This window comes from Condylura cristata, unplaced genomic scaffold (assembly GCF_000260355.1).
Source record: "Condylura cristata isolate star-nosed mole 26May11 unplaced genomic scaffold, ConCri1.0 scaffold00001, whole genome shotgun sequence".
NCBI classification, from domain to species: Eukaryota; Metazoa; Chordata; class Mammalia; order Eulipotyphla; family Talpidae; genus Condylura; species Condylura cristata.
The window spans coordinates 34,234,539-34,248,338 of record NW_004567102.1 but is presented as its reverse complement, the minus strand read 5'-3'; the positions used below and the strand labels follow the sequence as shown (position 1 = coordinate 34,248,338).

General features: G+C 34.8%; 1 protein-coding gene across 1 annotated transcript in view; it reads left to right on the top strand.

Annotated features, from left to right (window-relative positions):
• The window catches only part of UBE3D (ubiquitin protein ligase E3D), a 106,641-nt gene that overhangs the window by 24,190 nt on the left and 68,651 nt on the right, over nucleotides 1-13,800 (top strand). Inside the window, exons 5-8 of the mRNA XM_012720487.1 lie at nucleotides 2,191-2,260; nucleotides 4,966-5,035; nucleotides 5,927-6,035; nucleotides 8,004-8,167. Of these exons, the coding sequence (XP_012575941.1) occupies nucleotides 2,191-2,260; nucleotides 4,966-5,035; nucleotides 5,927-6,035; nucleotides 8,004-8,167 (413 nt within the window). The remainder of the gene's footprint in view (nucleotides 1-2,190; nucleotides 2,261-4,965; nucleotides 5,036-5,926; nucleotides 6,036-8,003; nucleotides 8,168-13,800) is intronic.

The window sequence follows — 13,800 nt, the reverse complement described above, 5'->3', positions numbered from 1 at the left end:
CCCACTCTGTCTCTGGTGAATCCTCTCACCTCCCCTGCACCTCTGGCCTGTACCCCAGTTCTGTATGCATAAATAAATAAATCTTTAAAAATAAAATCCTGCTGTTGTACCACAGATTGTAGAAAATTACCCCAATTGAAGATCAAAGTTCAAAAAGTTTTGTTAAAGAGATGCATCTGTGGATGAAACGAAGTGAACATTAACTATATAAAAATTATTATTGCCTTGTAGGATTAAAATTATAGAATTAAATTACAGTTTAGTGGCCCTGCCTGGTGGTGCAGCGGGTTAAACCACTGCACTGAGAAGCTAACGCCACTTGAGCATGAGTTGATCCCGGGTGGTCCCCAGAGGTAACCGACATGGTGTGGCAGACCTCGCCTGACTCGCCCGCAGCTCCCCTCAGCAGTGTACTTTGTCGATCTGCCACTTCTGCTCCCCACTCTGTATCTGGTGAATCCTCTCACCGCCCCTGCACCTCTGGCCTGTACCCACTGGTAAGATTTGAAAAAATTATGACTACCCATGTCTTGAAAAGGTCAAAACTTATTTTTTAAAAAAAACAGCAAAAAATAGTCCTCTTTTCCTGCTTTACTCATAGACAAATGAAAATGCACTGTAAGAGCAATTATAAGTGAAATGCGGCCTTACCCAGTGGCACAACGGGTTAGGACGCAGCACTGCAAGCTAGCTGCAGCAGCTTAAGTGAGAGTTCAATCCCTAGCCCTGGGGGTGATCCACACGGAGCAGCAGACCTCTCCTGACCTGCTCCCCTCAGAAGTGTATTCATCAGTCTGCTGTTCTTCTCCCCACTATCTCTGCACCTCTCACCATCCCTGCACCTCTGGCTTGTACCCCAGTTCCATATGAATAAATAAGTAAACAAACAAACAAATAAACGAAATGCATAGCAGTGCACCTGATAAAAAAAATGTTTTGAGCAGAAGTATCTTCTCAATCACTGCTACTTATATTAGTTTTTAGATAGCCCTTAGGTTTGGTAAGATTTAATGAGGATAGTCCTTTAACTACTATGAAATAGTATCCTTTTAAAAAGAGTCATTAAAAGCAATTGTAAGCCATAGAGATTGACTTTGCCATAAGAGACCTTAAAACTATCAAAATGCCAAGCTTTATAATTGAGCACTCCTAGGTTCTGACCTCTTTTTCCTGTAGCCTTGGCTGGATTGGTATCTACCTTGTTTCTGCATTTGTGACTTTTGACTTTTTGATCTCCATTTTTTTAAACATCAAAATCAGAAAGCACACAAACACACCTCAGGTAAGTTCTTGAAGTAGTTCTTACCCCGTGTTTGACGGTAGATTCATACATATGTTACTTCACATCATAAAGTCAGGTCAGTTTTCCCTCACTTAGATCAGATCTATGCTTTGTGGTTTCCCACCAGGAATCACCCCAAGAGGCCAGAGTTGTAGAATTTCTTTATCCTTGCCCACTCTTAACATGGTTTCTGCCTTATAATCTGGGTGAAAATATTGTGTGACTTTAACAGAGGTCCTTCTATGAAAGTAAAAAAAGTATTCATTTGCTTAATGGTTAGGGGAATGCTAGCTACTTTATTCTCTGTTCCAATCGATGAGCATGGATTTCTGGAGTTTCAGAATGTTTCAGAAATTGTATCAGATTCTGTCCATATTTTCCATTACAGTGCATATTTTCAATGGAAAAATAGAATTGTATGAACAGGTTAGATATTTTTAACTTCTGATAGGTGATTATGAATTATAGATAACATAAATTACACTGGGTTAGACATCAAAATAATATGGTTGAAATTCCAATTCTCCTGTTTTCTAGAAATGAGTTGGGAGAAGTCACGAATAGCTCTCTGCCTTTTTTTGTCAACCACCTGTCTATTTTAAATGTTAAGGATGTTTACAAGCGCTTTTTAGAAATGTATGATGCTTCTTCAAATTATTTGACAATATCTAGGTTATCACAAAATGACTAACTTGGAAAAATCAGTCTATTCATTATTCTTTCTTTAAATATATATATAAAAAAGATCCCTATATGTGTGAATTATGCATACTAACTGTTTCCTAGTATTTAATAGAGGGCAAAATAAAATGTAAAGTTCAATGTATACTCTAGAGACTATGTCAAAATTATATATTCCTTTTAAGAAAAACTGAATGACATTTAAATGACATTTTTCTGTTCTACAGAAACCAAAAGCAAATACCAAAGTAATTTGTAAGCGTTGCAAGGTAATGTTGGGAGAGAATGTGTCATCAGGTAAGAATTTCATTAAAAAAAAATTGCTTTGTAAAAAAAAAAAGCGATTTTGTCAATCTTCAACCAAAGCTCAAATATAGTGAAGAAATTGATCAGTTTAACTAAAATCATGTGTCTTAAAAAAATGATTTTATAAGGAAATAATGTATGGATATAGATATTTAGTATATGTTGTAGAATTGATGCTTTTGAAAATAGAAACCAACCAACATAATCAGTCAGATGCTAAAAGGTTTATGTGCTTTAACCTTTACAAGTACAGACATTGACGTGCAATCATTGAGATTTTGGATTATTTTCAGTATGAAATATTCTCTTTTGTAGATATAAGGCAACAGTAAAAAGTTTATATTCAGATCTGTCTTAAAAACGATTTGACCATTTTTTCTTAATACAACTCCTTGTTCAAAAATATTGGTTGCTGTGGATGATGGAGACGTTGCTTCTCTGGCAACCATTTGCCTAAGGGCTATTTTTGGGGGCTGGGGATGGGAGAGAACCTGTTGAATTGGAAGAAAACACACTCTGAATTTTATAATCTGTTTCCTGTTCATTTCCTCGTTAATGTTAATTATACCTTAGTAAAGTCTAAGTTATATTACTTTAAACCATAATAATGAAGATTCTGATAAAATATGGTATAAAATGTCTAGAAAACTGCATGCTGTGTTAGCTTTGTGGGTGATGAGTAATTGCTATTAATATAATTAACAAGATGATGTGATTTAAGTGAAACTGTTGATTAAATTATCAGAATCATCTAAGTCACTGCTTGCTCAGAAAAAGCAGAGAAATGAGTAGGGGTAAAGATGTCACCTTCAATGTCATTTTTGAAAAATGAATGCAGATCCCTTTAGCAACAACTTAGAATTTTAAGGCTTCCAGTGAATTAGGTTATATTGATTTTAAAAATTTGTTTCTCTCCTCCCTGAAGCCCAGTTCAAATGTCAGTTAAGGAGTAAAAGTAATGTCTATTCAGAGACAAGTAAAATAGTGAGAAGATGATAGTGACATAAACAAGATGTATAAACATATTTTTTGTTGTTGTTGTTATTTTTGCTTCTGTTCCAGAGGTGACCACATGGCGTGGCAGACCTTTCCTGACCCGCCTGCTGCTCCTCTCAGCAGTGTACTTCGTCAGTGGGCCTATTCCGCTCCCCACTCTGTCTCTGGTGAATCCTCTCACCTCCCCTGCACCTCTGGCCTGTACCCCAGTTCTGTATGCATAAATAAATAAATCTTTAAAAATAAAATCCTGCTGTTGTACCACAGATTGTAGAAAATTACCCCAATTGAAGATCAAAGTTCAAAAAGTTTTGTTAAAGAGATGCATCTGTGGATGAAACGAAGTGAACATTAACTATATAAAAATTATTATTGCCTTGTAGGATTAAAATTATAGAATTAAATTACAGTTTAGTGGCCCTGCCTGGTGGTGCAGCGGGTTAAACCACTGCACTGAGAAGCTAACGCCACTTGAGCATGAGTTGATCCCGGGTGGTCCCCAGAGGTAACCGACATGGTGTGGCAGACCTCGCCTGACTCGCCCGCAGCTCCCCTCAGCAGTGTACTTTGTCGATCTGCCACTTCTGCTCCCCACTCTGTATCTGGTGAATCCTCTCACCGCCCCTGAGCCTCTGGCCTGTACCCCAGTTCTGTATGCATAAATAAATAAATCTTTAAAAAAAAGTTATAGTGTAGCAGTTTAATAGTTGGGATCAAAGGAATCACATCACAATGTTTAATATTTCAATAACAGACTTCAAAACAGTAAGGTGTTATTTGAACTTCAAGGAGAAATTTATCATCATGGCTTTTGGTATAATCTATTCAATTGTGTATTAATTTTTACTTCTTGTCCTTTCTGCGTGAATATTAAGCAATTAAAAATATTTTCAGAACATTTGCCAGGAACAACTTTCCATCATTAAAACAATTAAAAATTGTTTGACATGCTGTTTTTATGATTGCACAGCATTTTCTTGCCTAAACATATAATCGTTCACTTACTATTATTCCCAAAATAATGTTAAGTATTAAATTATTACATTTGAGGATGGTTAACATGGGAATCTTTTGGAATTTCTGTTTTCAATAACTACTACTTATTGTAGCTATTAAACAAATGAGGATACAGAAGGAAACCAAATGACCATGACCAATTTCTTCGTAAGTGGCTATGACTGTGATGTAACTAAATTTTATAAACTGTGTGAGAAATGCCTTGCCTTACCACCCCATCCCACTTTAGGCTTTCTGAAACAAGTCTGTACAATCTGAGATTCAAGACTATCTCCATGTAGTCATAGATGTTTAGTCTGCTTAAACTTTTTTTTCTACTTTCTTACATTTTTCACATTTATACAATATGTGTGACCCCCATAAATCTCCCATCACCATAGAACTTTGTGCTTCCCCCCACCACCACCATGTAGATCTCAGATCTATAATTTTTGTCTTTTTTTTCTAACCTGTTGTTCAGTTTCCTTATTCCTTCTATGAGTGAAACCATCCAAGATAATTCTTTTTGAAAAGAATTGAAAAAGTCATTTTTGAAATGTTTTACTAAATGTTAATTTTATCAACATACCAGATATTCAGTTTGGAATATCATAATTTGGAACCAACATATCCACAATAAAAAGATACTAGTGTTTTGGGGGAGATTTTTAACTTTCTTGGTTTTTGTTTTGTTTTGTTTTTAGAAACCACTAAGTTTTATATGACAGAGATAATTATTCAGCCATCCGAGAGAAATTTTTCCATCATATCAAGGTACAAATAACAAATTAAGTGTATTCTGTCATTTCAAATGTAGAGAAAAAAGTTCAGTTTATTATGTGGGAGTTCATTTTGCTTTATATCTCTTTATTTGAAAAAGTAAAAATAAAACCTTTGAGGAAAGCTTTCAGATTTTGAACCAAACCACACATAAAATCTTGAGAATTTAATTTTGTTTGCTTATATAATACTATAGACAAATGCATCCATACAAATATTAATTTTCAGAGTAATTCATTCTTTTTTCAATAGGCCAAATGTCCAAAGTCTTATAGCCTAATTGTCAATAACTACTTCTGGTTTTAATTTGACTTTTTGAAATGTAAAACATGGATCATTTTCAAGTGATTCCTCTGTGTGTGTGTGTGTTTTAATGATAGATGGTAAAACCCATTAGTGTTTCTCTGAATCTTTTTAGTTTGCAAACAAGTTAACTATTGCATGTTTTTATTTCAGTTTATAATGTCTAAATATTTTGGAAACCTGAATATATCCTCAAACACTACCCTTTTGTAAACACTTTAATTCTGTACCTCAGAGCTGACAATTAGAGGGGTACAAATGGAAAACATTGTTGAAAATATTGTTTTCATGTTTGGGAGGAAACATTGAAATTTCTTTTAAACTTATTCAACGTTTAATTTGTCATTGCACAGATGGATTATGGCTAATTGGACATATTGTTTATTCTATGGGGAAATGAAACGTTTTGGGATAGAAAACATAGAATTGGCAAACAAGCAAACACTTCAAAATTTATTAAAGTTCACATTAGCACCACTCTGAGAGAATGAGCCTTAGGTACCCTGGGGTATTTTTGACTCACCTTGTCTGTTTGAGTTATTATGAGAAGCTCATTGTAAAAACTGATTTATGTTCAAACAGGTCTCAGTTTGTACAGAGTGTTATCACCCAGTGTCTAGTGGAACTCTCCTCTGCGAGAAGCACTTTTAGATTTGCTATTCAAGGTGAAGACGGCAAAGTGTACATCTTGGTGAGAAATTATTTCATCTAGCTTTTTATAGTCTAGTAATCCAGCACCTCAACATTTCTGTAGTCTTTGTTATTCTTTTCTTTTCATTCTAGGTTTAGAAAATAAGTGATCAAAAATTTCATTTCAATGCTTCACTCATAGATAAAAACTCCCTTAGGCTGTGTAGTGCCTCTGTATTAAGTACTGAAGAAATAGACATAAACCCTGATTCTTGGTGTGTAGAAGCTCACACCTCAGAATATATTTTTTCACTATCAGTTTTTTATGACTTTTTTTGGTCAGTATAACACAATTTGATTTTTCTCACTTTTCTTCCCATGTCTTTGCACTTTTTCTTTCTAGTATCATAATTTGATACTCATTTAAAACATGTCCCATTGCTTCTGTGCCAGGAACACTTTAACATGAGATATCTTTAGAATTTGTTCATCTTGCCTAACTGATATTTTACACTAACTTTAACGTTGATTAGTAATTTCCTGTTTCTCTCTTCCTCTGTCCCTGACAATTACAATTCTACTCTATGTCTGTGAATGACTATTTTAGACAGCGCATGTACGTGAAATCTTGCAGTATGTGGTTCTGTAGTATCTGGCTTTTTTCTCACTTCACATAATGTCCTCAAGGTTCACTATGTTGTGGCATACTACAGGATTTCCTTCTTATAAGCTGAATAATATTTTACTGTATTTTTCCATATTTTCTTTATCCACTTTTCCATTGATGAACATTTGCATTGTTTCTATGTCTTGGCTATTATAAATAGCCCTATAATTATTATATTTTGAGCAAAGTTGATACTAAGTGCACCTATTGTCTGTTGTCAGGGTTTTTTTATTGTTTTTGGTTTTTTGTTTTGTTTTGTTTTTTGTTTTAAGATTTCTTTATTTATTCATACAGAATTGGGGTACAAGTCAGAAGTGCAAGGACAGTGAGAGGATTCACCAGAGACAGAGTGGGGAGCAGAACAGGCAGATCAATAAAGTACACTGCTGAGGGGAGTAGTGGGCGGGTTAGGAGAGGCCTGCCATGCCATGTGGGTCACCTCCAGGACTGGGGATGGAACTCACACTGAAGCGGCTGCAGCCAGCTTACAGTGCTGCATCCTAACCCGTTGCACCACCAGGGAGGTCCCTGATGTCAGTTTTAATTTTCATTTGTTGGAAGGGTTTCAAGTTACTGATTTTCAAGAAAAATTAGGAGGAGGAACTTTTAAATCTCCTATCCATAAATTTAAAAATTATAAAAGTAGTATATTCCTGGCTCTCCCTGGTAGTGCAACGGGTTAAAGCACCACATTATGAAGCTCTCTGAAGCCACTACAGCACAAGTTCGATCTCTGGCCAGGGAGCTGACCCACATGGTGTGGCAGGCCTCTTCTGATCTACCTGCTGCTCCCCTCAGCAGTGTACTTTGTTGATCTACCTGTTTTGTTCCCCACTCTGTCTCTGGTGAATCTTCTCATCCACTGTGCCTCTGGCCTGTACCCAGCTCTGTAAGCATAAATAAAAAAATATTTTTAAATAAATAAATAAAATTTTAAAAAATGGTGATCTCCTCATTTTGTTGCCTGTCCTAGCCTGCTGTATCATTCTATGTGGAGGCAATCACCATTAATAACATGATATGTATGTTGCTGCATTGCCCCTTTATTTATATACCACTCTCTCTATATGTTCACAAGTATTTGTTTGTACAAACCAACCAAAAATTTGTTTGTAATTGCCTTAGTCTTCAGCATGCTTCCTATAACACTGTACATGAAGATCATTTCTTGTTAGCGTAAATATAGATTGAACTCTTCAGTGGCTAGGATTCCATTCACCAGCTAAGATAGTGCACTCCTTTAACTGTTGTTTTTTTCTTTTTGTACTTTATGTTTTTTTGTTTGTTTGTTTTAGCAGTGATTTTTCACATAGATCAAACAGTGATATCCTTATGTTTGTGTTTTGTTCTCTAACCTTTTAGCTATGGCTTTTGAACTCTGACAGTTTGGTGATTGAATCTTTTGGAAATTCTAAAATTGTCAAAAAATTCCCGCTATTGGAAAACATATTAAAGGCAGATTCCAGTTCTGCTTGGACTGCTGTCAAGGTTCTCTACCAACCATGCATCAAAAACAGAAACAAAACGTAAGTTTTTCTTTCTTTTCTCATTCCACATGTCTTAGTTTCTTTTGCCACATTGGTTTTAAGAAATGAATGAATGAAATGGTACTATACTTTTTTCTACTTGAAGCTTCTAGAAGTCATACTACTAAATATTATGCTTTCAAAGTGGATTGAATTATTACAGATTACTTATACTAATGTGCAGAAAGTTCACTTTTACTGAAAATAGTTATTCTTTTCCTATTAGCTGTCTGTACATATGACTACAGTAATAATCAGGGGTCTATGATTATTTACTGATGGATGCTTTTCAAGCACTAGGATAGTGAACAAAATACAGTTCCTGACTCCTGGAGTTGTCATTATAGCAGTAGGAAGGTAAACCACACGCAAAACAGACATAAATAAATAAAAAGCTAAATGACTTTTGCTATGAGTCTGGTACTCAACTGTGGTCTTCTAGTTCAGTCTAGTTCAGTCATGTCTCAAAATAACCCTGTAGAGTGATTTGTTGATGGGAAACCCGTGGGGATTACAATTGAGATGAAAAAAAAATGTGCAAAATGATGTAAAAATAAACTTTTTAATAAAAAAAAAAAAATAACCCTGTAGAATATCATCCCTATTTAAAGCCAGGCCACTAAGACATGGGTACTAAATTACTGTAGTATAATCTAAAACAAGTTTAGGTACTTGGAGAGTGATAGAAATGATATAGGAGATTGTCATTTTTTATTGAAATGTTAAGAAAGATTACACAGATAACATAGGTAAGTGGAAAACATGAAGGAAGTGAAAGAATGAGTCATAACTGAGGGAACAGCTCTGTGGCAGAAGGAACAGAAAATGTTCTTTTTGAAAGGTTGGAAGTTTATATTTGTCCTATTTCGCAAATGGGTTTAATCATGTGTACTAAAACAGAAAGATCCCAGTCATTTTTGGGGAAGTAAATAAAATTAAAATATTTTTCTTTTCTTTTTTAAAATTAATTAAGCAGCACAAATCATAAAATCTTCGAACACTAAAGCTATACTATATCACTATGTCCCTCTCTAGATGTAAAATGTATGTATTTGTCTAATTCTTTTTCTATTTATTTTGCATCTTATCATAACTTGTGTAGATCATGTATTTTTACACACACACGTACACACACAAATACTGTTTTTGAGACTTTTTCCATGTCGATGTTGGGTCTTTTATGAAATGGATGCACTGTGAGTAATTAATAATTTTTTATTGATAGATATTTGAGTAATAACTTTTTTGCTGCTATAATTACTATTGTGCTGTGTATTGTTTATTTGTTTTATCATTATATGTAGATTTTTATAAGAGGGATTTCTAGAAATAGAAACACTGCATAAAGAGCAAGACATTAAAAAAATTGAGAGATACTAACTTGTTTTGCAAAAAAGTTTTGTAAATTTATACCTCCCACCTAAAGTTCCTATAAACACCTATTTACCTGCGCCCTCACTCAAAATGCCCTTTTAATATAAAGCCTTTTATAATCATCTTATTTATTTGAAATGTAGATTTATAAATGATTTATGTATTAAATCTTGACTATAATTTTGGGAAAGTTGTTTTGCTCTGATCATGATACTAGTTTTCACATTATATATTTTGAAACTGTTATTAAGTACACAATAGTTTATGACATGACAACTGGACTAATTGCATATTTTGCAAATAGGTATTTTATTCTTTCATTTGATACTATTTTCCTATAATTTGCCTGTTATTAGTATTACTAATGTTCAAATTGACATCTAAAAATTAGGTTGATAACTTCAGTTTACTTAAAATCATTTCTTTGGTTGTGCTTTTCCTCCTGCTACTGTTTGACTATGTCTCCCAAAAGTGAGGGGGTAATTTTGCAAGTTGGACAAGGTGAGATACTTTTGTATTTTTAAGGGCATAATTTTCTTTCTTTTGGCACATGACTAAGCAAACTGTAGACTCTGGCATATTTTTGGACATGGAGTGGTACATTAACTATTTTAATCCAAGGGGCTGGAATTTTTTTTCCAGGGAAATGTGGATTGCCAGATGGAAATCTAAAAGAGGAAAATAGCAAATCTAACTATGGTCTTATTTCCTTGAGCACATACAAAAAAGCAGAGTGTAATATTTTTAGAATATTCTTTCTTTCTAGCAAAAGACACATGTCTCAACATTTTGAAATCTATTGTTTTGTAACCCTCCTGCCCTCCCACCCAGTTACCTGAAACTCATATTCTCTATTTTGCATATCAGAGTTTTGATCCTATGTATTAACTAATTTTCAGTCTCTAAATTAGCTTCTGTTATTTAATTCTGCTAGTTTAGCCATTTATATATGGCCTCATAGTCTTTGTTGAAGGTAATTTTTGTGCTTTAGGGACATTTGGTAGTATCTGGAATCATTTTGGTTGCAAAAGGTTTCTAATTTTGCAACATCCTGAACTACACTTGTTATTTTCTGTTTTGTTTTTTCTTTTTTATTATTAGTAGCCATTCTAATAGGTTTGAAGTGGTAACTCGTGGTTTTGATTTACATTTTTTTCTGATGATTAGTGATGTTGAACATCTTTTCATTTAGTATTGATCGTTTGTATATCTTCCTTGGAAAAAGATGTGTTAAAGTCCTTTGCCCATTTTTAACTTGAATTGTCCTTTTTTGTAGTTGAATTGTAGAGGTTCTTTATATGTTCAGATATTTACCCTTTATGAAACATAAGACCTGCCAATATATTTTCTCTTTCATAGGTTCCCTTTCATCTCCGTTGAGCATGTCTTTTAATACAGAGTCTTTAAATTTGCTATATTTGTCTAGTTTTACTTTTGCTGTCTGTTGGTGTCATATCATAGAAATCATGTCCAAACTCTGTTCAATTTTGATGCTCCACAGCTGATGTGGCAGAGACTATCATTGCTTAAGATTCAAGTGTCATCAACCCCTAAAGAGCCATCTCAAGTGAATGTCTTCTACTTCCTCATACAAGAGGCACAGGATGACACTGTTTGTGCAGACCAGTTGGGGACATTTACTTTGCAGAGTACAGTAAACTTAAACATCGGGTGTGAATATACAAGGCTTAAATTTTGTAAGTGAGGAAACTGAGGACCAATAAGAGAAATAAGTGCAGTTTGTCAATTTTTTGGTTGGAGATAGAGGCAGCAATACAGCTAGGTTGTCTTGAGTCCAAATTCACTGCTTTTTCATTATGTAGCCCCTCACCTTAAACTTTCAGATCAGAAAATATCTTAATGAATGTAAATTGTTCCTCAAGAGCAATTCCCCTAGTAGTTTAAAATATATCAGCATTTTGATTGCTCGTCTAAATATACTGCTTACTAGCAATACATTTTGTGAATACTGCAGCATTTTAGTATGTAACATCAGTAGCACAAATCTCAGACTTGTAGCGTGTTCATATATGTATGATCTTATATCAGAATTCAAGCATACAAAATACAATTTTTCCCCGAAAAGTCTGTTTCCCTTAGCCTTAGGATAAAACGCCATTGAAAGGAAACTAATCTAAAAATACAGGAAAGTAATCAGATACTTCTGGGAAAATCTAAATACTACTTTTGAAAACACTTTTAACACATTTGCTTAGAACTTTATTGTTAGAACTTTATTGTCACCAGGATTTACTCATCTAGAGACTGGTCTTCATTATAAAGCAAGCTGACATACATGTCTTTGATTTGTAATTGGAATAATCTCTCCACTAAGTGTACTGTGAAAATATAGTAGCCTAAATTCAAAGTTATTGTATTTGGAATCCCTATATGACCATGAAATGATTGGTAATCAGTAAAGAGGTTTTTTTGTTTGTTTGTTTAAGAGATCCCAATCAAAGCAGGTTTCCTATGGAAAGCAGTTAATCTCTTTGGATTGCTTTCTTGGGGGGGGTACGGAATCTGGTTTCCTTCCTCTGAGGACAGAATATGAGACAACACAGTCCTGGCTTGTGAGAATAAAAGGGGGGAAGGGACCAAGTTTGGATAAAAAAAGGGGAATGCAGATATGAAATGTTCTGTCACTTTCTGAGTTTTCTAATCATGTTTTAAGTGTTTCTATGAATAAGACCTAGAGCTTTTTACTAACTTTCACATCAGAAGGGTTTGGGTATTTCTTTTTCCTCCTTTTCTTTTCTCTCTTACTATGCTTGGTATTGTATGTGATTCCAAAACAAGAGGGCAAAAATTTCTACCTAAAGGAGCTTACAGCAAATTTAAAGCAATAATGGTTGGTATAAAGAATTCCTTCAGAGATCAAAATCTGCATACTTGCTGAGAAACAGATTTTCGTGAAAAACAGTGTTCATTAGCTGAATTGAAGACAAAGGGGCGCAGGTGAGAAGTTCTCTCTCTCCTCTTGCTCTCCCACACCTTGGTGAAAACAGAAAAGGTCTGAGCAGAGAAAGTGTTGATGTTTTCATATAGTGGGCTCTGGGGAGCTTCACAGGCTACTGTCCACTGAGCAGCATGGTGGGCATATATGGTCATCTACCCCAGGATGACCCCATTTATCTGTTTAATATATTAGGTCTCTGTTACAAAACTGTATTTCCAGACTTCTGTGCCACATTAACATGGTTCACCTTATTTGGTTGGTTTTGCTTTATTGAGCTGAAATCTGCCTCCTAGTTTCTCCAGAGCTGCCAAAACCTACTCTTCTATTTCCCCAATATTATAGCTTATATTACGTTGGTACTTTTTTCAACTCTAAGAAACCAAATAACTAACATTACCATTCACTAAATTCCTGACTTTATTAGCGAAAGATGTGGTATATTCTTTTGTCCTACTTCCTAGTGTAGCATCCAGTCCATGTCACCATATTGCATTAATTTGCCATGTCTGCTCTGACTTGTGGTGGTCTTGCATACTTCCTTTATGTCTTCATGGTCTTGAGAGTTTTGAGGAACAGTGGTGATAGATTTCATAAATGTTCCTTGATTTTATTTTATCTGATTTTTTTTCATTGATTAGACTAGCAGTCCATGGCATTGTGTTCGGGGTGCCCAGCAGCCACTCCTGGCAATGTTCACCTGATCTCTTGGCCAAATTAGTGTTGACCAGGGTACTTTACTCCAAAGTGACTGTTTTCCCCCTTCCACATTCTGTTCTTTGGAATTTTCAGTACACCCAGACTACATTTAATAGAGAGAAAAATATAAACTCCACCTCCTGTAACAAATACTTGGAATTTTTGCAGATGGAAGATTTGTTTCTTCCATTTTTGCATTCTATTAATTTTATCTGATGGATTGGTTTACATTAACTTATACCTTGTAGGCTATTACAATTTATTTATTTATTTCATTTCAATGCTCAAATTGCTCCAGCTCTGGGTATTGGGAATTCTTTTAGTCTCTATGGAAACTTTCACAAGCTGCCAACTTTAAATTTTTGACTCCCTTCTTATTTACTGATACTATACAATGCTTTCAGCTCATCTTATATTTTCCCTGCCTCATCCCTAGAATCACCCATGAAGGAGCCCTGGTACCTTTTTTTTTTTTTTTTAAGATTTATTTATTTATGCATACAGACTGGGGTACCGGCCAAAGGTGCAGGGGCGGCGAGAGACTTCACCAGAGACAGAGTGGGGAGCAGAACAGGCAGATTGATGAAGTACACTGCTGAGGGGA